Source organism: Apis cerana, linkage group LG7 (genome assembly GCF_029169275.1).
Source record: "Apis cerana isolate GH-2021 linkage group LG7, AcerK_1.0, whole genome shotgun sequence".
NCBI lineage: Eukaryota > Metazoa > Arthropoda > Insecta > Hymenoptera > Apidae > Apis > Apis cerana.
The window spans coordinates 13,593,715-13,618,570 of NC_083858.1; the positions used below are offsets into that span (position 1 = coordinate 13,593,715).

Genomic DNA, 24,856 nt, shown 5'->3' on the forward strand with positions numbered 1-24,856 from the left:
ATCGCTTTGAAATGATTATTTAGTTCCCACCATTCGCCTTCTTTATTTTGCTTCATTACTTTTCCATCCAAGATGCTCAGTGATTTATCTCTCTTCTCTTCTCTCCACTCTTTCTTCTCTCCCTTGCTTGCTGTCGCTCTCTTTCACACTGTTTTCTTCTTAATTTCTTCTTAATTTTTCTATCTCTGTTTTTTTCATCCTTATAAACTATCTTTTTTCCACGTTCTCATTATCCTCATCGTTTTTTATCCGTAAACACTTTATGTATATTAACGAAAATATACGAAGATTATATTTTTTTACGTTCTTTCTTCTTTTTCTATGTATTTTCTGTTTCAATTCTTTTCTTATCGACGCGACATTCAACCATCCTGGAATTTGATTTTCACTTGTGAGCATGTCTGCATGCGTGTACAATCATTAAAAAAAAACATTAGCTTCGAGAAGAAAATATTGTTATTTTTGTAAATTTAGTTATATCGATTAGAGATCAAGAAAAAAAACGTTTGATCGATTCATTTTTTTCATACCGATCTATTGATTGTACCAGTTCGCTATTTTAAATGAATTATATTATGACGAATTATATACATCAAGATAACAGTATTCAAAATTAACCGCGATGCGCTTAATAATAGTTGCAACTACAACACGTTTCCTAATAATTTGTTTCAAGAAAATCGCTTAATGCGCTCAATATCTAGATATTTGTATTCAACATTTACATCCTCTTCAGCGATAACAACTTCATTAATCAAAACGCGAATTCTCACGGATAGGCATCAATAATTTACAATTAATTTTTATCATTTGATTTAGCATTAATTTTTGGAACAAATCGCGCATCATATATATATAATTTCAATTCGTTTTATTTATTTACTTTTTTTAACATCACGTTCAGTTATTCGCTTGATATCACACGTTTAACAAAATCTAGCATAACGAAAAGGTAATATCTTTCTTCAGAGAGAACATTTTTGTTCTCCATTCACGCCTTCGATCCTATTATCCGTTATAGTTTCACGGTTATAGTTCTTAATATATAAATAACTACGTTATAAGTAACTACGATCACGCGATTGTACATTTTTGTTCGAACTCGTGTCGCGACAATTCGAAACGAAAAGATAGCAAGTGCGTGAGCCGGTAAAGTAAAATTTGAACGTTCGAGGCATGCGAGGTCTCGAGATTCTTAGCCATTTTTGATTATATAGATACTCATTTATTTAAATACGATTTTCAAATGGCGACAAAATCATTGCAACTTCGATTTGTGAATTTTTTTACGATTCTCGGAAACAAAGATTTCGTTTCGATTCGAGTACTCGAGCAAGATTGATACGAGTTTTCAAATTCTTACCATTTTTATTTTTAATCTTATTATTTGTATCTTATTATTATATGTAATCTTATTATCTATGATTTGAATTTTTATTCAATTAGTAAATAGTAATTCGAAAATTTTTGCAAGACGGAAAAAACGAAAGAAAGGAAACATAAGAAAATATGATGAAAGAGTAATATAATCTTTCACGAATCACATCGTACACAATGTTTATTTCGTCAACCAAATGATTCATTCCACGCACATTCAGTCACGCTGTCTCGATTCATTTTCATATGATGATCGTGATAATTAACTATTTATCGGTTGATCTTATTACAATCTTGTTTTCGAACGAAGTTCCATCTATTCTACGATAGACAGAGACCACGATCTCGTTTCGCCACAAAACAAATTCCGTATCGTTGACACGAATCTTCGTGAATCTTTGGATCCGACCTTGTGTCTCCGTTCAACGAAGCATGGAAAATGAGAGTACTCGTTGCGGGAAGACAGCTCGAGAAGGTAGTTTGTTTCGCCGCTTTTTAACATGCCACCGAGAGGTCTTGCCCTTTTCACAAATGCTTTCTACGTGTTCTTTTACGCTCCGTTCCTCCGCGTTAAGCCGTTTCTTCGGTTCGGAAAAGAGGTCAATCTGTAGACACTGATCTCTTGCCACGTTTCCGTACGTGGATCTCGCGCTCCATTCGCATCCATCGTTCTTCTTATCTTTCCTGCGTTTCCGACTCGATCGTGTCGTACCAACATTAACAAAATCTTTTAAAATGTTGTTACATTGAGTGCAACGATCGTTCCTATCCTATTGGTATAACGAAGCGCGTGTGGATGTCGTCATTGAACTAGTATCTTTCCCGTTCCAGCCTATTATTTCATCTCCGAAAACATGGTGGCTGATTCGTCGAATGATTTGTAATGCTTTTCAAGTTTTATCATTTCGATAGAAAGCATTTTTCATATCACATTATAATTTATTATGATTCGAAAATAATTTTTATAAAAATCCTAGACCGTTATAATTTCTTACTCGATAATAAATCAATACTAATCAATTATCTTTTATAATTTTTGACAATATATATTTTAATCGTGAATAGATATTCGTTTTACGTTTTGAATTTTCTATTTGCACGATTGCAAAATTTTATCGGATTAATTTATTCCCGATAATTTATGTCACTCTGTATCATCATCGTGTTTCCTACGAGATCAAAATGTGGCCTGATACATATGGATGATGTAAATATGGAGAATATAAGACGTATTTTTTATCGATATGAATATTATTCCAGTATCTTTGTCTTTGATACCTTTTTATCTCGATCGTTATAATTAATCTATTAAGAACGATTTATTAGAAACGATAGAAACGTTTGCTTATTTCACGCGTCAAAGTATGGCATCTTTTTCAAATAATAAATAAAACGCATCTTGTTTTATACTCTCACGTCTAACTCGAACCGTACCTTTTTCGCTTTGCTCCCATTAATTCAAATATTCCGATTCCAATCCACGATGAATTCTCGATTTACATTTTCGATGAAGCAGATCGGCTTGTTCTTTATTCTCTTTTAACAAGAGCTGTTCGAGTTTCTCGAGATGGAAATGTTACTAATAATCGAATCGAGTGAAATCGATCCGATCGAATAAATTGAATAATGTGAGAAGCGTAGATAATTCGATACCGGATTTAATCGACACAAACCGTGTCGAAAGAGATTCGAGTTCGTTGACATTATTTTAAACAGTTGGAATATTAGATCAAATTTAATTAAACTTATGTTAGAGATTCGTTCTTCGGATGACGAGAGGGAATAATCGATCCAGATCGATGAAACGAATATCATATATATCATCTCCAATTTCATATTTTCAAACATTCTTCGTTTTGCGATATCACACTCGTTGATTAACACGTGTCCTTGCTATCTATCGTACAAAAACTTTTGTTAAGCTATTTATTATTTATTAAAAATCACATAGATTTGAAGATTTGAAATATTATTTGTTGACATTATTAAAGGCATTCTAACATATTATTTATTTTATAATTATTTAAAATAAAAATTAATTAAAATAACACATATCACATCGGATAACTATGTTCCATTTTTCTACAGATAACATTGTTTAGCTATATTAAGTTATTAGGATTAGTCGTTATTTTTTCATCGAAAAAAATATTATCAACTTTTATTCATAAAATTAGTCAAGGAAAAGAGAAAAAAAATTTAGGTCACTTTAATCTTTACACATCGCTTACATCTAATAACATATCGAATAAGAAAATCCGCTATATGTGTCTAATAGAAACAATTATTGCAAATATACAGTTATTTCTTATTTTTAAAGAACTCGTTTAATTATACATCTTATTTTGTAACCAAAGATACGAATTGTTGATAAAAAAAACAAAAAGAAAAAAAAGAAAAATATCGACAATGTCTTGTTAACGAGCAATTAATCCAAGACGTGGGAAAATAGGTAATATTTCAATAACTGTGACTTTTGCGATTTCAGAGCGTGGAGGCACGTGTTACGCGTTGTTCGCCAATGAAGGTGTCCATTACGTATTAATCGACGTTGAAACCGTTATGGCGGACGGTTGAGGGCCGCGAGGTCGAGCATGAATCATGGTATAATACGTCGTTTGCGAGGATGCAACGTAACTTGGTAGCAACATCCTTTTCACGGTCATTCGCATATTTAGCAAACCTCGATGTCGATCAAAAGATATTCCATTTATTCTATTAACGCGAATATTATAAATTATAAATTTTTCGATCGATGAAAAAAAATCGATGCTAGATCGCTTTTGTATTTTCAATCCCCGCTGATATACGCTTGCTGTTATCAATTCGAATAATTACCACAGTTGAATATTGTCGAACAGTTAACGGCGAATCGATAAAGACGAGATAATGACTTGTAAGATAATGGTTCGATAACCGCAAATTCAATTTTATGCGAACTAATTCCGCTAATAGTCTCGTATTTTCGAAGCTAGTTTTCACAAGTATTTGCTACGAATTCGTGAAAGCGTTTCATGTTTCCATTTTAAACGAATCGAAGGATTTTCAAATACTCGGTTCATATATCTTTCGGCTCTTTTTATTTTTTAAACAAACCTCTCGATTGCGTAAGATGGATCGAAGTTTCGCAATGATAAAATTTGCCGCAGAAATTTCATCATGTTCTTCGTTGGCAAACAGTTCATCGTTTTACATTTCATCTAGAAATTCGAAACTTCCTAGATCGTTTTTAAAGTCGCTTTAAGACAGATTCTCAAAAAATATTTTAGAGAAAATCATAATTAACGTTTTAATCTATCGAAGCAGAATAAAACGAAGGCTGAAGATTTGTTCGTAATTATTCGTAATTATTAAGATGGATGATTATTATGATGATTATCTAGAATCTTTATCGTTAAAAAGAGCACGTTTCAAAATTTTATTCGAGATAACTACATTTTACGTATATCGCTTTAATATAAATATATAACGAATGAATTTTTTAAAAAGTTTTTTAAAAAGAAAAATCGAATAGATAAAAAATTTTCTTCGAATATCAAGATATCTATTTCGATAGTTTTTTGCAAAAAAAAAAAAAAATAGCTCGATCGAAACTACAAAATTAATACGAAGATCGTCAAAGATATAGAATAAAATGCTTAGTTGTTGCGGTTTTATCGATTTTTAAGTAAGCCGTGAGAATAACTACGCGTTCGTATTTTCGCTATAAACGGTTAGCTTGTAAATGCGAATTTTTTGTTACGGAGAAACGAATTGCGACTCTGTCCCGCGAATGCACACGATTATGTAAAAAATAATCATGAATTTGCGCTACAACGTGATATTACGTTTAATAATAAATATATACCTACTCGTAATGGTTTTTAAAAGTGGGGCTTAGCTCTCTCGATTGATGTTGTTTTTAGAATACGCGTCAAGTACACGATTTTATCGTTTTATCGTTTTTGAATCGCATCGCGTAAAAACAAGAAACATTTCGATATCACTCGTCTTTTGATATTAATATAATCTTACAAAACATGTATTTTACTGTGATTATAAAAGAAAGTTATCGATTATTTTTTATAAATAATATATATAATTTATTTTACTTTTAAATAATATATAATATAAAAATATATCGAAATAAATTAATCGAATTAATTATATTTGAATTTTCTTTTTATTTTTTCATCATTAATTGAAAAGGTAAATATTTTTCTTTTCTTTCATTAATTTTCTTTTTCTTTTCTTTTCTTTTCTTTTTTGCAATTTCATTCCGTGTAAAAAAAATAAACAAAAGATTGAATATTTGAAGCATTCAAAGAAGCGTGAGATAAAAAGATTTAATTTGACACAATTCTCATTCGTTAATTAGCCAATAACTCGAAAGAAAACGTTTCCTTTTGTCGTTTTCAAATCTAAATAATTATTCTCGTAACAAACTGTCGACCAGATTAAGATCATTTATTATTCATTTATACCAAATATCTTTAATTTGTTATAATTGAAACTGATAATTGTTATAATTGATAATTAACTGGTACATACAAAGCGTGTAATTAATAAAGATTTCGGATTCGAATAGAATAGGAATAGAATAGAATAGGAGGAACAGAATAGGAATAGAATAGAATAGGAGGAATAGAATAGGAATAGAATAAAATATATCACCAAACGATTTTTCTCTTTTTATCCGAACTTGTTGCATCTTTGCAAGGATAATTGTTGCAGAAATTGTGATATCAAAGCGGCAAGGACGCAGTATAATTGATCGAGGCCAGTTACGAACAAAAATTACAACCTTAATGCAAAATTTTTCCTAAGGATATATATTCACGGAGAATCGAGTAAAGGATATCTTTGAGCAAAGTGTTGGAAAGTTATAGCGAGGAAATATATCACCGACAGAGAACGATAACTACGCAGGTTAAAGTTGTCATGCGGGCTTGATAACACCGATAATACGCTTCCCACGCGGTGATACTTGTTTTATCGCAACTTTTCACCGAAACAAAGAGAACACTTCCCCAAGCATTACTTCAAATTATTACCCCATACTATCCATATTTTATCTTCTTTTGCCGGTCTTTAACCTCTTTCAGTTTATATTTTATTTTATTTCAAGGAAAAATAGAAAATAGTTATTTCAAAAAATATTGATTCGTTTAAATTATTATTTTATTATCTTTATTTTAGAAATAACAAGATGAATCAATAATTAAAATAATTAAAAATTGCCATGATTTTCGTGTTAATAATATAATGAGATATTCTCGCGTAATTTTTTTTTTGTCAACGTTTATTGTCAGTGATATAAAATATAAAATTAAAGAAAAATCAGAAGTTATTTATTAAGAACGAAGTCAGGTGTATAATTATACAATTAATTTTAAAGATATCTATTACGTTGGATATTCAATATATTTAACCTTCGTACTATCGATGATATCGATTGATACGTGTGATCTTTATAAAAGAATATAATATATTGGAAAAAGCAACTTGATATCAATTTTTGATATATACGCATCGTTTATCATTTCATTTTACGATAATGGGCGAATTACTTACTTACGTACTTAAAAAGAAAACAGATGAAATCATATATTGAAAACGTACGAATGTATGAAATGAGATGATCAACTGTTTTATCGATCGTGATGGCTCGTGGATGAGGAATCGAACGATTGACCCGAATTTTCACTCGTTATGAAAACAGCGCGTCAATTCTCTCGTTCTAGCGCGTGCATTATAATAAATGTAGCCCGTTACAAGCGTAGTATTATACCGTGATGCGTCCGTTTATAACATGGATATTGCATTTCATAAATGCGCATGAATCACGGAGACCTTGAATGGAAATAAACGTCGGCTGACGCGCAAAAGTGAATCTTCCTCGTACATATCGCAAAGTTTATAAACCGAATGAATATATTAGCTTTCATTAATCACGCGTTTAATAAATTCACAAAATTTCATGGTAAATGTAATATAAATGGTATACATAAAATAATAGATATTGCGTAAAACGATTCGATGGTTATGACGTCATCGAAACGCGCGTGTACTTCGATGCATCGTAAAATTCGGTACCATCGTTCGGTATGTCGGATAATCGAACGATTTCTCGTTTTTGATCGATGAATAAGATACAGAATTTTTATTTTTCAATTTTTATTATCTCTCTTATTCGAACGTTCGATCGCTCGAAAAGTTTTAGAAGAATATTAGAATGCATAAATATATTAATACATATATTTATGCTAAATCTTGAATTTTTTTGGATATTTCTAGATTTTTTCTTCTAAAAAAGTTCATTTTTTCAATAGATAATTCTCTTTCTTGGTTAAGAAATATCGAGAAGATAAAAAAATAAAAAAACAAAGAAAAAGAAAATTGAAATATATATGTTTGTCGCAATAATGACATAATTTGTATCGATTTGGAATTATCAGTATGGCAATAATTATACGATACAATACGTCATTAGTTTATTGGCTATCCCTTTAAGATGATTTTTAATCGTGAAACTCGACAAAGATGATTCGATAACAAAGAATTGTTTTCATCGGTCACGGTTTACTATCACTTATCACATGAATACTGTCAGAGCATCAATTGTAGACAATTTTTACGTATTTAACGTATATTTTCTAAATCATGATTGTAATTCTATCAATATATTCAATTTTAAATTATTATTATTATTATTATCGAGACAGCATAATATTTTTCTTTTAAATAATGTATAATAGTTAAAGAAAAAATATTACAAATATGAAGAATGTAGAAATATAGAATTCCAATTTTAATGGGAAAAAATTTTTGTAAAGATTGGAAATTATCAAACTTATCTTTTCTAAAATCGTATCTTTTACGTAATTGTCGTAAACGTCATTTACACGGTAATGAACAAACGAGCGATATGTGCATTTACTAACCTTTGTCGCGCCGTGTTTTGCGGTGTTCCTTTCGCGGATCAATTTTAAAGTTTTTTAATTATTGCTGTTTTTTGACAAAAAATCATCGACAATCTCAGTTTCTTAAGAAAGGAAATTATAATTTGTTACCATTAAAGCGTTTACGTTATCCTTCTACAATTTCCTTTTTTCACAAATAATACGAACGATGGTAATTTCATAAAAAGTATCATTCATAAAACATATGCATCATATGCATATTTAACAGAAGAACGATACGTTTATTGTCGGAGTTGAATTTTTTTTTAATCCGTTATTAAATCTTATGACGAGATAATCTTGGAAACTGGATGTGACGGAGTAATCGAAACGAAGGATATCTTGTACTATCATTTATGATATATATATATATATTTTTTTTTTTTTCTTTTACTTTTCATATCTCGAATTTCAAATTCGATCGTAAAGTCGTATAGATAAATCGTGTAGATTTGAGTCCTCGGATCTTTTATTTATCATCAATTTGCTAGCAAATGCCAACCACTTGTCTGAACAGACTTCGAAAACGCGATAAACAAATGTTTGTCAAAGATATATTATTTTCCATGTTTCACTCACAAGGAAGAAATTTTAGAATTCGAATCTAATGGCAAGGAAAAACGTATCTATTTAATTTTCATGTTTCGTCTCGTTGTTCTGCTTTCTTTCAACAAATTGGAAATAAATTTTATTTCCGCACGGCGAAAGGGAAACTTTTACATAAAATGTTTCCATTTCCTATTTTTAATTCACCAGACGCAAATCTTTCCAACAAGATCACAGCCGTTGATAATGGCAGTAAAGTAGGATGAAAGCGTGGCAGTGGAAAGTGAACAGAAACTCCGTTGCGGAGCTTCTCTTCCTCTTACTCCATTTCGTTTCTTCACGTTCGCGAAATCAATGAATTTGATCATTGACGGAATTTTATTCGTCTCGTTATCAACGATCAATTATTTCTTTCACAAAGTGACGAAGACACAACGGATTTTTCGTGAGAATAGAATCTTTGAGAATTCATACGGCAGCAATGGCGATCGATTCGCGATAGCTGTGCGCAACACAGCATGGGAAAATAGCGAAATACCTAGCTGTTCGGCAATGATGCTATGCCGGTCCGTTGTTCACTCGTTGCTACCATTCATAACAGTACTAGCCTCCCTGTTCGAAACTGCGAATAGGCAGTAAAAGTACATTGGCCGCGGGAGCGTATTCCACGAAACTAAAGTCGAAAACCGTGACTCGCGACATGGAAATCAAAGGCAAACGATGAAATTCAAGCTGATCGTGGAAAATTGTTAATTGTATTCTAATCGTCCAATCGCATTTTAAACCGTGTTGTTTCATCATGACGAGGAAAATTATTTTTCTCAAATAATTTAAATAACAGAAATTTTCTCCTTTATAACGTGTAGTAGGACAATGATTTGTCTGGATTATAGTTGAAAATATTATTCGATGCAACTTTTAACATGAAAATTCGTGAAAAAATTCCAAATTTCTTTTATTCTATTATTTATATATATATATAGCGCATAATCTACCGATCCTTCGTTCAATAATTATGTAACATCTTTAATCAAGTTCACAACTCGTATATTCGACTGGATATTACAAAGCGATGGAATAAAAAGTGGTTTCGAAATTTCGAAATTTTAAATAATTCTCGTTGCGTGATAAAAATTATTCGAAATATCAAATTCAAAACGATCATTTCGAAATTCACATTGCAATTATTTCGAGCAGGATTTCGTAGCTCCTTTCGAGAATGGATCCAAGGATCGATCAACGATTTGTAAATTTTTATCGTTTCTGTTAAAATATTCGCAAAGAAAACTATTCTCGACAGTATTGTGTGCAATTTCCGAGACATCGAGTGCACTTTCATCCGATGTACATATATTCTCGAACCGTAAATATATATACAGTATTTTTCGAGATCGCCATCGAACGAAGGTTACCTACTTTTCGAGGAATTACGAACAACACCAAAGTTTCACTCGCATCATTGTTCGCTCTGTCCAATTTCGCGTTTTCATGAAACAAAAAATCGAATTTTTCGTCGATTTCGTTTTTCTTCTTGTCTCGAGGACCGAATCGAAGTCCTTCGAATCGAATATATCGTTACGATATCAAATATGATTCAAAAAACCCGCTCACGATCAATAATTTTGCCAATATTTTTATTTATTATATATATTTTTATTAATTACTTATTAATATTAATCGCATGCATACATCTCTGATACTTGTACGAAATTTTAAACCTTTAATTCTTAAATCTTTAATTTATAAAGTTTTACAATGTTCAAAGAAATAAAAAAATATATATAATTAATAAATTAGTAATTTTGTTTTCACTTTTGATGATTAGAAGATCGATGAAAATCCTAAAGTTAAAGTTTCCTTCTCGAATGAGAATAAAGCTAATTAGCTTTCCGTGTATCAAATTGTCGAAACGAATATTTAAACATTCCGATATTCCTGATCTCGAAGAAACCGAAGTTAGATTTGGAACGGATTTAACATTTTATGCTCGAAGCACATACTTTTACGAAAACAATAAGCAAATGGATATAGATGTTTCATAGCTTGACATTTCGACGATTAAAATTTTTCAACGTGTCGGAAAACGAATCGGTAAATAATTGACGAATCACGATTTTATCGAATCGGATTAATCGATAGATCGAATTCCAATAGAAGATTTTCTTTTGCGTATCTCCATGAGAGACAAAGCTTTTGAAGCGAAATACAATAATTCGAAATTTCCGAATATGAGAATTCCATATAATAATTATAATAATTATTATATAATTATATTAATCGAGACTTTGCAACGTATTATGACGAGAACGATGACGAGGCATCCATATGGTTCGTATGTGTGCATATGTATATCAAATATATCGAATCAGCAACAAATGGCGGTGCAAAGGAGACAGCTGACCGTGATGCGTATATACTATAATCGAAAACATCGATAATCTCGAATGAAATTTGATCGCAAGTGTTATGTAAATTGCAAAAAAATCTAAAAGAAAATTTTTTTAAATAAAATATAAATCTTTACTTAAAATTACGTAACACGAAAATAATGTATATATTATTAAAATTTTTAAATTCAAATCCAAATAAATACATATATAAGTACTTGTTGTATAAAAGAATTACCATTGAATTTCTGAACTATATTAATGAACAATAAAAATAAAGTATATCATATAAATTATATAATCGATATTATTCGTTTAATATTATTTAGTTTAATCGTTTTCAATCAAACGTTCGCTTAAAAGTATCAAGGAATATTATCGATCGCGGTATGTCATATACATCGTATGCGGGCGTGTTCCAGATGATTCGTTTGAATCGGCATCCTTTCGTGTCACCGGATACGACAATCGTTGCAGCGATCCGTTTCAATGACTAAACTGTTGCTCCGATCTCCTCATAAATATTAAATTGTCGCGCTTCCTTCTTTCGTCCGTCCCTCTTTCGCTCCCCCTCATTTCTTTCCTCGGCTTCCTCCTGCTGTCTGGGATCAAGTTACGCGTGATCAAACTCAGTTTCAGTTAATTAGCGAGGTGTCGTAATAATTGTTCACCGACTCGATATCTCCTCTGTCCATCGACTATAAATCCCTCTTAATAGATGTATAATCGACCAAATGTTAGCAACATTAACGTCTCTTGAATTTCATTCGATGATTTACGAGTCTTCCGAATCAATGAATGTGAAAAATTCTTGCTTCATTTATAATATTAAATTATTCGAATTTTAAATTCAATAATCTTTTTCTTTTTTTTGTTCCTACTTTCAACAAAGGAAAATTTTTCCATATATTTTTCGTATTTGAATAATTATTAATCGTGATTTATATTCAAAAACATTCCCACGTAATGGTAAGTAAATCCAATTTAAATGATACGGTTTTAAAAATAAAATTTACGGCACGTAACGACTTTCGTGAAAACCGGTTTCTTTTGTTTCACGCGTATTTATAATTAACGCGTATTAAATCAATGAGTTCGAATTCCAGAATTGACTGAAAGTTTCAATGATATTTATCTTATGCATCTATATATGACGGTATTTCTTTGGGATTCGATATTTCTCGGTTATCGTCCTAAACAAATTAAATCGATGTAAAATGAAATCGTTTGCAAATTTAACGTTATAATAAGAAAAAACTAACAATCGATGAAAGAATTATTATTATCGATATACGCCTAATTCAAATCGAACGATAATGCTTGAAAGAATCAAATAAATAAAGGAAATTTGCGGAAACATGTGAATAGATAATCGATATTCCATCGTATCTGTATTCCATCGTTTTTTTCACAAACAATCAGATCTATTTTATCGTCGCAATGACATTGGAATTGGAAAATATAATATACGTAAATTATTTTTAAATATTTCTTGTTTCTCACAATATAGAAGGGGAAAAAATTTATTAGTTTCTTAATTTTTTATTTTTTACACAAAAAATTAAAGATTACAGATAGATTTAATTTATCATTTATCTTGACACTTGAAAACTTATAAGCTTTTTATGTAGGCAGGCATTTCTTTGAACAAAAGAAAATATTTACGTATAAAGTTATGTTAAATAAAATATATATATATTCGGATTTATATAACGGTGCAACTTTATCTGGCATGTTATCTATCTCCTAGAACATACGATAAATTTCTTTTCTTCGGAATAAAAATTTTTTACATCGATGAATATCGATTTCTTACCGATTCATCGTCCAAAAGCATACAATTTTAATCAAAATCGTATGAGATATGTGATAAGAAAGAAGGGTCAGTATGTTTGCATTGGAATTATCAATTCGCTCAGAATCAATATCATACGTGGAAAGATAAATATTTAACGCTTCGAATCCTCTTATATATCGAAGGCGACTGGTGACCGTGAAATGCGCTGGTAACCATCAATTACCATGATATACCATGATTACCGGTCGAAAGAATCTTATCCCGTCGATAATTCGGTACGATTCTCGCCTTCGATTCTACCAAACTACTGCGCCATTCTTTCATTTGTCCTGCAAATTTTTTTGACAAATCACAGTTACCTGTGATTTATCGGTAATTTCGACTTAACGAACGAGTCGCGAGATTACATAATCGATTTTTTTATATTTTTTTATCGTTTTTCGCGTTGCTTTTCTTCAACAGGCGAAACTTGATAAAAAAAAAATCTATTTATAAGAATTATTATTATATATTCAGATATCAATCAAGAATGAGAAAAAAAGAAAAAATGATTAATCATGTTTCGTATTGTTTTTATTTAAGAGAAATTTACGGGAATTTGAATTAATCAAAGCAAATTTAATGTAATACTATTAATAATAATACTATTACCGTAATAATAATAATAACGTAATACCATTTCCTAATATAATTTAATGTTACAAAGAAAAATTGGACCGATAAAGTTTTGAATTTGAAAATGTTCCCTAAATGAACATTGATCTGATTGATCGTGATTATTAATGTAGTCGTAAGAATCGATAAATCAACATTTTTAAAAACATTTCAGGATTTCCTTTTTTGTTTACATGTTCGTAAAAAAAGAAAAGAAAGAAAAAAAAAAATAGGAGAAAGATCGTAGTTTTATGAACTGAGAAAAAAAAAAAATAGTTTAGCTTCGATATTCCATATTCACGTTTTAACTTAATTTAATTTCTCGATCGGAATAGAACAAACTTAATGAATATCTATGTTTATGGAACAAAAAAAAAAAAGAAAAAGAAATATGCGACGACACCTTTCTCTTTATTTTGTTATTCGCAATGCATGCTTTATCAAGAGGGGAAAGGAGGAGGAGCAGAAAATAAAAGGAAAGAGAAGAAACACGTGTCGTGAAAGAGATCCCATGCGTGTAAATCGTTACATATGGTCATTACCATGAGTAACTTTCAAAGCGTGATATTCATATGGCTACGTGTTGCGATCGGAGTCGAGCAGTAAAATGGCTCGTTACTTATTTTACTTCGTTATTTTACGAACCAAGCTTATTATACCAGCTCGAGTTTAAAAATACACCGTACATTTGTATCTCGACCGATGAGAAATTTGTAAAAAATATCTTTCTCGCGATACGTTTTTCGGGTTTTTCGAAATTTTTCATTAATTCTATTAAAATAATGAAAAATAATTATTAAAATGAATTCATCGCATGATTCGAAGCGTTAACCGTTTTTTAATCGTGATATAATTTCCAAAATGTAATATTTTAAGATTCAATTTAAGTAAGATGTAACTTTTTTTTGGCTATATATACATATATTTTCCGAGCTTTTCTATTGATTCGAAATATTTTTAGTTTCTTTTTTCGATTAATTTTACCACTATATCGCATTATATCGTTTATTCTTTTATCATCTATAATTACTCATATCTATCAAAATTTATATATAGATTGAGAAATTTTCGCAACAAAATCATTTCGATTAATTTGAAATTCTTTTAATAATATTCATTTTCGCGTCATATTATATACATTTTATACGTACGTATATACTATTTATCGCACACATAAATGTAGAATCAATATTTTCATGTCATAATGATAATTAAATAGAAATAAAAAGAAGGATAATGGTTATATAATTGTGGTGAAATTCTTAATAACACATATTCATAAATTACGATTCATAAGAATACTTTTATATGTTGTAACTTTAAAAACTTATATTCTTGAAAGCATAATTTATTTCACGATATTATTTCAAATTCGTTTATTTAATTACATTTTTTACGAATATCGTAAGAAGATGTAACAATAAGAAGATTATTATAATTTACCATTAGATTATACGAATAAATTTTTAAGTTAATAAATTTTTAAGTAATTTTTAATTTATTTTAACGAAACGAACTTTTTGAGAACGAAATGGCTTCGTTGCAATATTGCTTTATATAAATAAAAATTATATAATTGGTTTTAGCTATAATAATGGCAAAAATCAAATCTTTTCACCATTTTCTTTTAAATCATTATAATTTTTGCATTATATGTCATTATTGCGATAAACGAACATAATAAGAATTCGTTTATCTTTTTTCTTCCGTAATATTTCTTAAATTCAATCATTATCCAAAGAAAGATTGGACAAGTGATGAATAAATTTTCGCGATTGGTGAACGTAACAGGAAATCTCTTATGGTCACGATTTTTGTCTCCGGTATTCGTTTACATAATTGTGCATATATCGTTATAAAATGATATATTTCGCGCTATCACGCGCCGGTATTACGCAACGTTCAAGCGCTAACATTGGATAAGATTGCGTAAGACGTGATTTTACAACGAAAATAGCTATTTTTAATCGATCTTATTCGATAAATCACAGAAAAGAAGAAAAACAAATGCGCACAAATTGTTGAATCGAAATATATAGAGGATAATGCGATGTATGACAACAGAAGCAGAAGCGATTCATATATTCGAGAAGAGAAAAAAAAGAGAGAGAAAGATTCGAGATAGGTGATTTTTTCCTTCCAAGCTCTCGTTCTCACGCTCAACTATCGCGCTCTTCGCAAATGATAGAGTCGAATAGAACGAACCGATCTCTCATAAGATCCTTCTTTTTTTTTTTGTCGATCAATTTTCGATCCATCGTTTTATATCGTTTTCAAATCGTTTTTAATTTCAATGATAAGTTTCAAAGTGTGATGGCACGATAAATAAATATACTTCGTAGGGATGTCAAATTATTGCCACCGTTAAAGTGATTTTATTTTCTGGATATATGAGAAAAAAAAATATTTTGAAAAATATATTTTCCAAAGAGTAGGGATAAATTTTTTAAAAATTGAAAATTATTGAACTCGTTCGAAACTTTTTGTGTTTTTTTCTTTTGTCAAAATTATGACGAGTTGACCAGTATTTTAGTCCCGATCGAAAATTCGAGTCGAATCGACCCACGTGATTAGAATCGAGACGCGAATTTTACTTTCGTCCTTCGCTCGAATCACCTCGTTATGGCAAAAACTTTCTTTTCCGCCGGCAACTACGTACATTCCTAACCAGAATGAAATCCATGTGAACTCTTCTAATTCTTCTGGAAGCTGTTAAAAAAAATTTCTTTCTTTATTTTTTTCATTTTGTTTCATTTTGTTGCTTTTCATAAAGACGCGGAAATTGTCTTTAATCTAAAATAATTCTTTAGGACTTGTTTTTTTTTATTTCAATAAATACAATAATTACAATTAACTTGAGTTAATCTAAATTATTTCAAATGATCTTTATCATTATCATTTCAATATGAAAAATAAAAATAATCGGAAAAAAAATTTTTTAATATTTATGATCGTATTTCGTATTTTTTAAATATTCTTACTGTTACTATAATTTTTAAATCTATAATATATATTTAAGGTTTAAAAACATAAATATACAAGTATTAACATTTATTGCTAAATATTACGTTGGAGATTGTGTTATACCGATAATGTGAATTATACTTGCGATAAATTTTAATCTTAATAATTTGAAATAGAATCCCAGGAATGAATCAGTATACGTACAATCTATCGTCCTACGATAAAAATATCAATGTAAAAGAATAATGAAAGATTAGAATTTTTCTTGTAATCAGAACATAATAAAGTCACGTTTGATCGAGCAAGCTGTGCATAATCGATTAATTCGAGAAAGCGATTCGAAGTTTATTAACCGTTTTTCGGGTATATGCTTTTGTCGTATATCGTGCATACTTATATTCAAAGTACATACTTATATTCGGCACACAACGACGATGTATTATACTTACTTACATACTGACAATCGAAGCATGACAATATCAACCCAGATTCGATCACGAAACGAATAAATTTGACATAGATATCGGAGAGAGCAATAACATCGATCGATACTTTGACAAGAAATCAAACCTCTCTTCCTTTTTCTCTTTCTTCTCTTCCTCTCCTCTCCTCCCGCCGTAGTCGGTTATCAATTAATGATAATTGATAAATCATTGAGGATATTGGTCTCACCTGAACGATGTGTGATCATTTGGAAATAATAATCATCGCTTTCTCTAGTTCTCAAGGAGAGAACAATCTACGAAGAGCATACATAAGCGAAGAAATCGCGTTACAACTTACGCTTTGATATTAGATCAAGATATAAAATTGAAGTTTTTTCTTTTATCTTTTATCTTTCGCTATATAGAAAGGATAATTAGTATTCGTTCAGAGAAATATATATTACAAAATTATTTCTCTTCGCTAACAAAACGTCGGATTTGGCAACAGATGTTACACTTACTTTCCGATTACGATGACTTTCGCACAAAATACGGTTTACATAATACCATCTAATCGTGCTGGAAGAGCAAACAAAACGATGATCAATGCTCGATCGTCGATCAGGATCCTTGCTCAATTTCCACACGCGCACATGTTCGTGGAAAACCTGGCAGTGAGAAAAAATCGGGATTTGAATCGGAACACTTGAGTTGAAATTCAAATGTTGATGAAAATGCTGATGTGACGTCTATCGTCTATTCTCATCGTATTTACGAATCCGATCAGAAAGCGTTCGCGAATCGGTGACGTTCGTTCAATCGATCAATCATATAATCGCGATTAATCGACGCGGATGCGTTCGTTGGTAAGAATTTCGCAAGCGGACGACCGAACAATGGATCACTTTTACTCTCGGCAAAAGAGCACTTTGTTCCATTCGTAGAAGCTCGATCGGTTCGGCAAATTACACACGTTAATTCCATGCCATTCGCCGATATGGAAATAAATTATAATATAATATGTATTCGATAAAAGAGTGTATATGTACATATAGTGAAAAACATATAGTAAAATATTCCAGCTTATAGCAAGATGAGAATCGATAATTCAAACCATAATTATACAGACATGCGTTGACTTGCACGATCAAAGCGAAACTATTTATATATGTAATATATTTGTAACAGTGAAGAGAAGATCTAACGTGAGTGTATTTTCTGCGTCACGTTATTCTATTTTTACATTTTGTATTTTCGTTGGATGAACAATATTACGAAATTTTCGGGCGTGATAGCGGATAATTAAATATAAACAATGATATTAATTATAAATTATATCATTAATAATAATATATAAAATTAAAAATTAAAATTGTAACGGTAAAATAATAATTAAACTAAATTAAATTAATAAAAATAAATTATAATTTGTAGCTTATAATAGCTTGTAATAAATTATATAAATATGTATTAATATAAATATTAGCGAATGTTGCGATGATTAAAATTAGAACGTTCTAGCGAGTACTCCATAAAGAATTTAATTTTTATCGTTTTCATGATGTCATCGCTATCGTTTCAAAAAGTTAGTGTCGATTAACACGCATACCAAATATCGTTGTATTTGTCACGTGCGATCAGTCTTCTTACAGATACGAACGTAACAATCCTGATTGAAAATATTTCTAAAAGTTTGAATAAATATTTATTATTTATTAATTATTTAAAATTATTTAAACGTAACGTGAATATTTTTAAAAAGGTTGTTTTTTTTCCATGTACATCTATCCTTAATACTTATTTATCGTTTTATAAATAAATTGGATCGTGATCTATCGTTTATGATTAATCCTTCATCACGATCTTTTAATATTATCCGATTTTCTGGTTATAGGAGTCAATCGAAGGCCTCTTATCTGGCATATCGGCGAGAACGAGGTGCGCCTGATACCGAAGGTAGTTACAAGAGGACCATGTCACCGACATCTCGCTTAGAGGATTGGCCACCGCCACGAGATCACGACGATCCGGTTCTTCTTCGCGTCACGCCTCATCATCCGTTGCAGCATCATCACCATCACCATCATAACAATCACCATCACCAGCAACAACCGGAACTTTCCAAATCGCACAGCGTGGATGCTCTTCATCACCGGTTGGAAGAACGATCGACGCAACAGCAACAACCGCAACAACAACAACAACAACAGCAACAAAACTCGGCTGAGATGATTGGAAAGTTGTCGCACGATTTGAACAAGAAATTGCAGTTGAATGATGCGAGATCGCGAACCAGTGAAAATAATAATAACGATAACCTGGAGGATCGACATCAGCATCATCACCATCATCATCATCATCATCATCATTATCATCAAGAGAAGAGGCACGATTACGAACAGCGTAAGGAACGACAGTCGCCTCAGAGTATCGAAGTCCTTAACGACAGGAATCGACAGTTGGAACGCGAACGCAGAAAGTTGGCGGCTAGTTGCGAGCCTTTATCTCAAAACAGAGAGGTAATAATTTCTTATTAACGAATTTGCTCTCGATATATCCTCGATGAGCTAATATTTGATAGTATAGATATCATTATATAATATAGAAAATTGATACATGGTACAATTTCATTTATTCAATCTTGATTCGTTGAAAAGAAATTTTAATTAACGATTAAGTATTCATGGATTAATCACTTTTAATTTTAAATTTTCATTTTTATTTAATAAAATTTTTTATATACTATTTAATAAAATCTAATAAATTCTAGATTAATAAAATCTTGATATAATATATATATATATATATAATACAATATAATATAATATATATGTTATATTATATTATATTATATTATAAAATATTATATATTTATTTGTAATAACTTGAATTTTAAAACAAAAGAAAAAAAACTAATCTAACAAATTATAATTAGAAACAGAATCGGAGTATGGAAATACCTTCTTCGGTGGTTGAAGAAAACTTGTTTCGTGAACGAAGCGCCACCATCGAGATGACGTCACAGAACATCGAACTTTTGAATCGACGTAATGAAAAGAGAACAAACGTTACGTCAACAACGACCAGTACGATCACCACTTGTATCACAACATCGTCAACAACTACTGCAATGACGATCACAACTGATAGTTGTTGGCCACGCGGCCTCGAGATGCAGAGTTCCATCGAAGCGTCACCTGTTTCGGAAAAGCCTACACCACCGACCAGTTCTCCTCCAAGATCACCGGATCAAATCGAAGGAGATAGTTCAAGAGGGGCAGTACCCAGACGATCCGGAAGCTGTTCCAGTTCTTCCTCTTCCTCCTCCTCCTCTTCCTCTTCCTCTTCCTCCTCTTCTTCTTCTTCCTCCTCCTCGTCCGGCAGATCCTCGGATCCACATATCTCACCACGAAACTTATCCAATAGCTTCTCGAAGAACGAGAATTCTTTCCTTAACAATAGAAAAGTCTCGAGCCCCACTCAAACGGACAACACTGGTTCTTCGAATAGATCCAGTTCACCTGTTCGCTCGAATCAAACGAAAGAGATAGAATTACGAATGGATAGGTCCTCTTTATCAAACAAATCCAGATCAGGAGGAAGATCTTCGACTTCTTCCTCCATATCGAGCTCCGTATCGAAAGCTTCCTCCTCGTCGTCATCGAGAAATTCTCCGGTGGAAGAGGATGTATCGTTTTCTCCAATGTCGCCATGCGTATCACCTCAACCGGGAATAGAAGGATTGACACTGTTACAACGTACGGAGGTTGTGCTTCGAGTGAATACGGCTACCAGTGACGTTGCCTCGCAAACAGATATTCCAGAAACAACAGAGATTGAATCATCGACAGTCAAAATTCGGGAAATTCTTCTTTGCAGAAAGAAATTGCCAGAAGAGATCGAATGCGAGGAACTGGGTCGAGACTTGGCGAGTCAGCTCAATCCGAACGATAAGCTGGTACCTCTTCTAGGTAAGTTTATATATATATGTAAATAGGTACATATATACATCGATCAATGACTTCGAACAGTACCGATTTAATAATTCATGATTTAATGTTTAATTTAATTTAATGTTTTGGTTTTCAATCGCGAATATATTTCTACATTTTTCTCTTCGATTATACGTTCGATTAATATAATTATATTATCAATATTAATTTTCATTAATTTTGTGAAAAGTTTTATTTAACAACATATTATAACGAATTAGGTATGGAATAATTTTTTTTTATTATTATTTAAATTTTATTATTATTATAATATCACTTCGAGACATTGAAAAAATAAATATTTGATATTTCAATTATATTTTGATATTTCAATTTTCATTTTTTTAAAGTACGTATATTTTAAAAATGAAAAAAATAAGGAAAATTTCGCACACTGAATAAGATTCTCTATTAAAACAGAAATTAAATTGAAAAAAAATGTGTTTAATCCATTATACAGATACTTTTATTTAAAAAAACTCAAATTTTTGGATGAGGTTTAGATTTCCTTAGATAATGCATGAATATACTTTACTATACTTACGACTGTCGTAAATATATTTGTCATATTTTTCCATTCTATGAAAACTTTGAGAATTCAATTTAAAATTAATCGTTCGTTTAATAAACGATATTTATAAAAATTATTTAAATAGGTACATATATACATCGATCAATGGCTTTAATAAAAATTTAATATTATTCGTTCGTTTAATAAACGTAAAATCTATGCAAGACATCGATTAACGATCTTTACATTTCTATAGGTAGCTTATCAAGGTAAATTTAGCCAAGCTAATATCATCGTCCGCTTCGATCCGCTTGTCCGGGAATTTTATTATTCACTTGATGATGATAAGACACAGATAAGATACATACCTATCCACGATCTAGTTTGCTCATACCACGCGTCCGTTGATAGCTGTTGATGCGTCATCCGCGACGAAGTGGAGTCCATTGGCCGGGCCGACGACCTTTTATTTTAATAAGCGTTAAACCAATCGACCAGTCAACCATGTTATTCAATTACGTTGTTGTTATTGCCCCTTGTCTCCATTCCTTTCGATAGAGGAACGTGTACACATGTTTTACGGCTTCCACGTGGATTCCAAACACGTGCAGAAATTCATACGCAGATACGTATTACAAAGAAATCAGGCTAAGTTTAAAATAATTTTATTAACCGATTAATCTAAATTTGAATTTAAATTTTTTTTTCATCCATCTCGAAATAAATCTTTTATATAAAATTCTAATTTTTCTAATTATCATTCAATTTGAATCTCTTCCATATTATTGAACATTATTTTTTATTTTTGTAACCGTAAATCATTTTGTTTCCTCCTTATCGAAAACATTGTGAATTCCTCTTTCATTTTGCAAAAATTGAATCAATAAAACGTATCACACTGTTGAAAATAGAAATTTTCAGAAAGTATTTTAAACATATAAACAGAGAAGTGGCAAAATTATTGCATCAACATAGAAGAAGAAAAAACTATTTTGAAAAAAAAAATAAAGGCTATATATATTTAGATTAGTTTGTTGTTCAAATTTTTATAAATATCGTTCATTTTCTTTTCGATCACACTTCGTTTTTATCAGTTCCAGCTCCAGAACATAAAAAGCCTACAGACTATGTTACCGGTCTGTTCAGGGTGGAAGCGACTTTGCATCCGCGACCTAAACGTCGATCGTCTCTCGAAGAACCAACAACCCCTTGCTCGGAGAATGGGGACGAGGAAAAAAAGTGAGTACTATTATTATTATTATTATTATTATTATTATTGTTGTTGTTGTTGTTCTTATTATTATTATAATTTTAATAACTGAAGATTTTTGTAAAAAATTTGTTGTTATCAAAGAGATTCATATACGAGTTATATATTATATGAAATAATATTTTTTCATAATATTTTTTTTATTTCGACAAAAAAATATATTATATAAAAATTTTGAATATTGAGCATAATAAAATTATTTTATCATTTTATTATTTAAAGAGCATTAATATGTAATAAAATAAAAAGTATGTAAAAAATTAATATGTAAAAAAATAAAAAAAAATAGTACTTGATTAAGTTATACATACATACATATATTAAATACGCATTTAAAAAAATATTTCAAAAATCTAAGGATCGAAATTTAAAATATTAAATATATAGACATAACGACATATAAAATTCATATGTTTATCATTTTGTAACTGTATCAATATTATCAATAATATTGATAATAGCTTCAAATTATAAAAAAAAAAATTGAGCGTATATATACAGCGAGCGTTATTCGATGGAAACGATTATGCAAAATTCTGTAATTTCCATAATTCTAAATTCATACTCTCTCTCCAGTTATCCGCACCATTTCCTCTCATTATCGTTACATAAATGTTAACCAATCGTCCTAGACGATACACGATCCCGTCGATATTTCATACAAATTGATCCATTCGTCTATCGCTATTTACTTTCACCCAACATCATCTCGATAATGCATCATTTTCGATAGATATCTCAAATCTCTATCTATATCGTCGAATGTATAAGATGATTTTTTCGTCAGTGGATTTTCGGTAAAAGCAGTTAGGTTATTATCATCATTATTTTCCTGTATAATCACTGTCAATGAAAATTAGTGAAAAATATTGGTAAAAATATCGAGTTATAATATTCATCATTTGTTGAATTTTTATAATTTCAGAAAATTTGACATTTTAACTGTGACGAAACAATGTCAAAGTGTTTACTTTTTTTTTTCACGATGGATCGCGAATAAGAAAAAGATCAAAGAGATCGATCTTCTAACGTTCGAAGAATAAATCCATTATTAATCGACGAATTGACTTTTATATGGAAGATTATAATTGCAACATTCTTAGCCGATCATAGTTAAAAGAGCTCCATTAATGTTGGAATTTAATTGTCGTTTTTAAGTGATGAGTTAGTCGAATTCGTAGCCAAAAGGCATATATAACACTGATATATGATATCATATATATATATATATATAACTAACATATATAACTATATAAAACTGAAATTTTTTTGAAAATCGCGAGAATAACGAAGGATTGGAAAATAGTTCTCGGTTAAGTTCATAAACGTACTTGAGTACCTTTTAAAGTCATCGCTGATTAATTTCATCCGAAAAATATTTTTTCTCATCAATTTGAAATCATGCGATCTAATAGTGGACAATATTTCCTCAGGCATATGCCGGGAGAAAGTATCAAAGGCGCAAGACGGTTGCGTAACTAGCCATAAATGATATTGTTAGACTAGCTACTTGGTGGTCTACGCATCATTTCGTTCGCCAGTCTGCCACGAACGAGCGGTGACATCGTTTCGCTCGATTCTTCACCTCGCGATTTTCGTCACATATATTTTTCAATATAACACACGAACATCTAGCATGGAGATCAAAGATACGGAGAAGTATAAATTAAAATCAAATTCCCCTTTCATAATACAATAAAAATCTCTATAATTAACTATTATATGATGTATTTTATATATATATATATATGTATGTATGTACATACAATAGTAATCTCAATTTTTTTCTTCAATAGAGTTCTGAATCAATTTAATCGAATTAGTCGATTCAATCACTTTTTTCATGATTTTTTTTTTACTTTCCATTTTTGTTTGATAATCGTAGAAAATTTATATGATCATTCTTATTTCTTTTAATTCCTTCTTATTCTTTTATATTTGTTCTCACTTTTTTTTCACCGTACGATAAACGATAATTGGCAAAACATTCA

At 30.6% G+C, this 24,856-nt stretch overlaps 1 protein-coding gene across 4 annotated transcripts in view; it reads left to right on the forward strand.

Moving 5' to 3' along the window:
- Positions 1–24,856, forward strand: part of LOC108001537 (nuclear receptor coactivator 6) — a 170,578-nt gene that overhangs the window by 140,478 nt on the left and 5,244 nt on the right. For all 4 annotated transcript variants that reach the window (XM_017062572.3, XM_017062573.3, XM_017062574.3 and 1 more), the window contains 3 exons: positions 18,987–19,611; positions 20,028–21,063; positions 22,690–22,834. In XM_017062572.3, the coding sequence (XP_016918061.2) occupies positions 18,987–19,611; positions 20,028–21,063; positions 22,690–22,834 (1,806 nt within the window). The remainder of the gene's footprint in view (positions 1–18,986; positions 19,612–20,027; positions 21,064–22,689; positions 22,835–24,856) is intronic.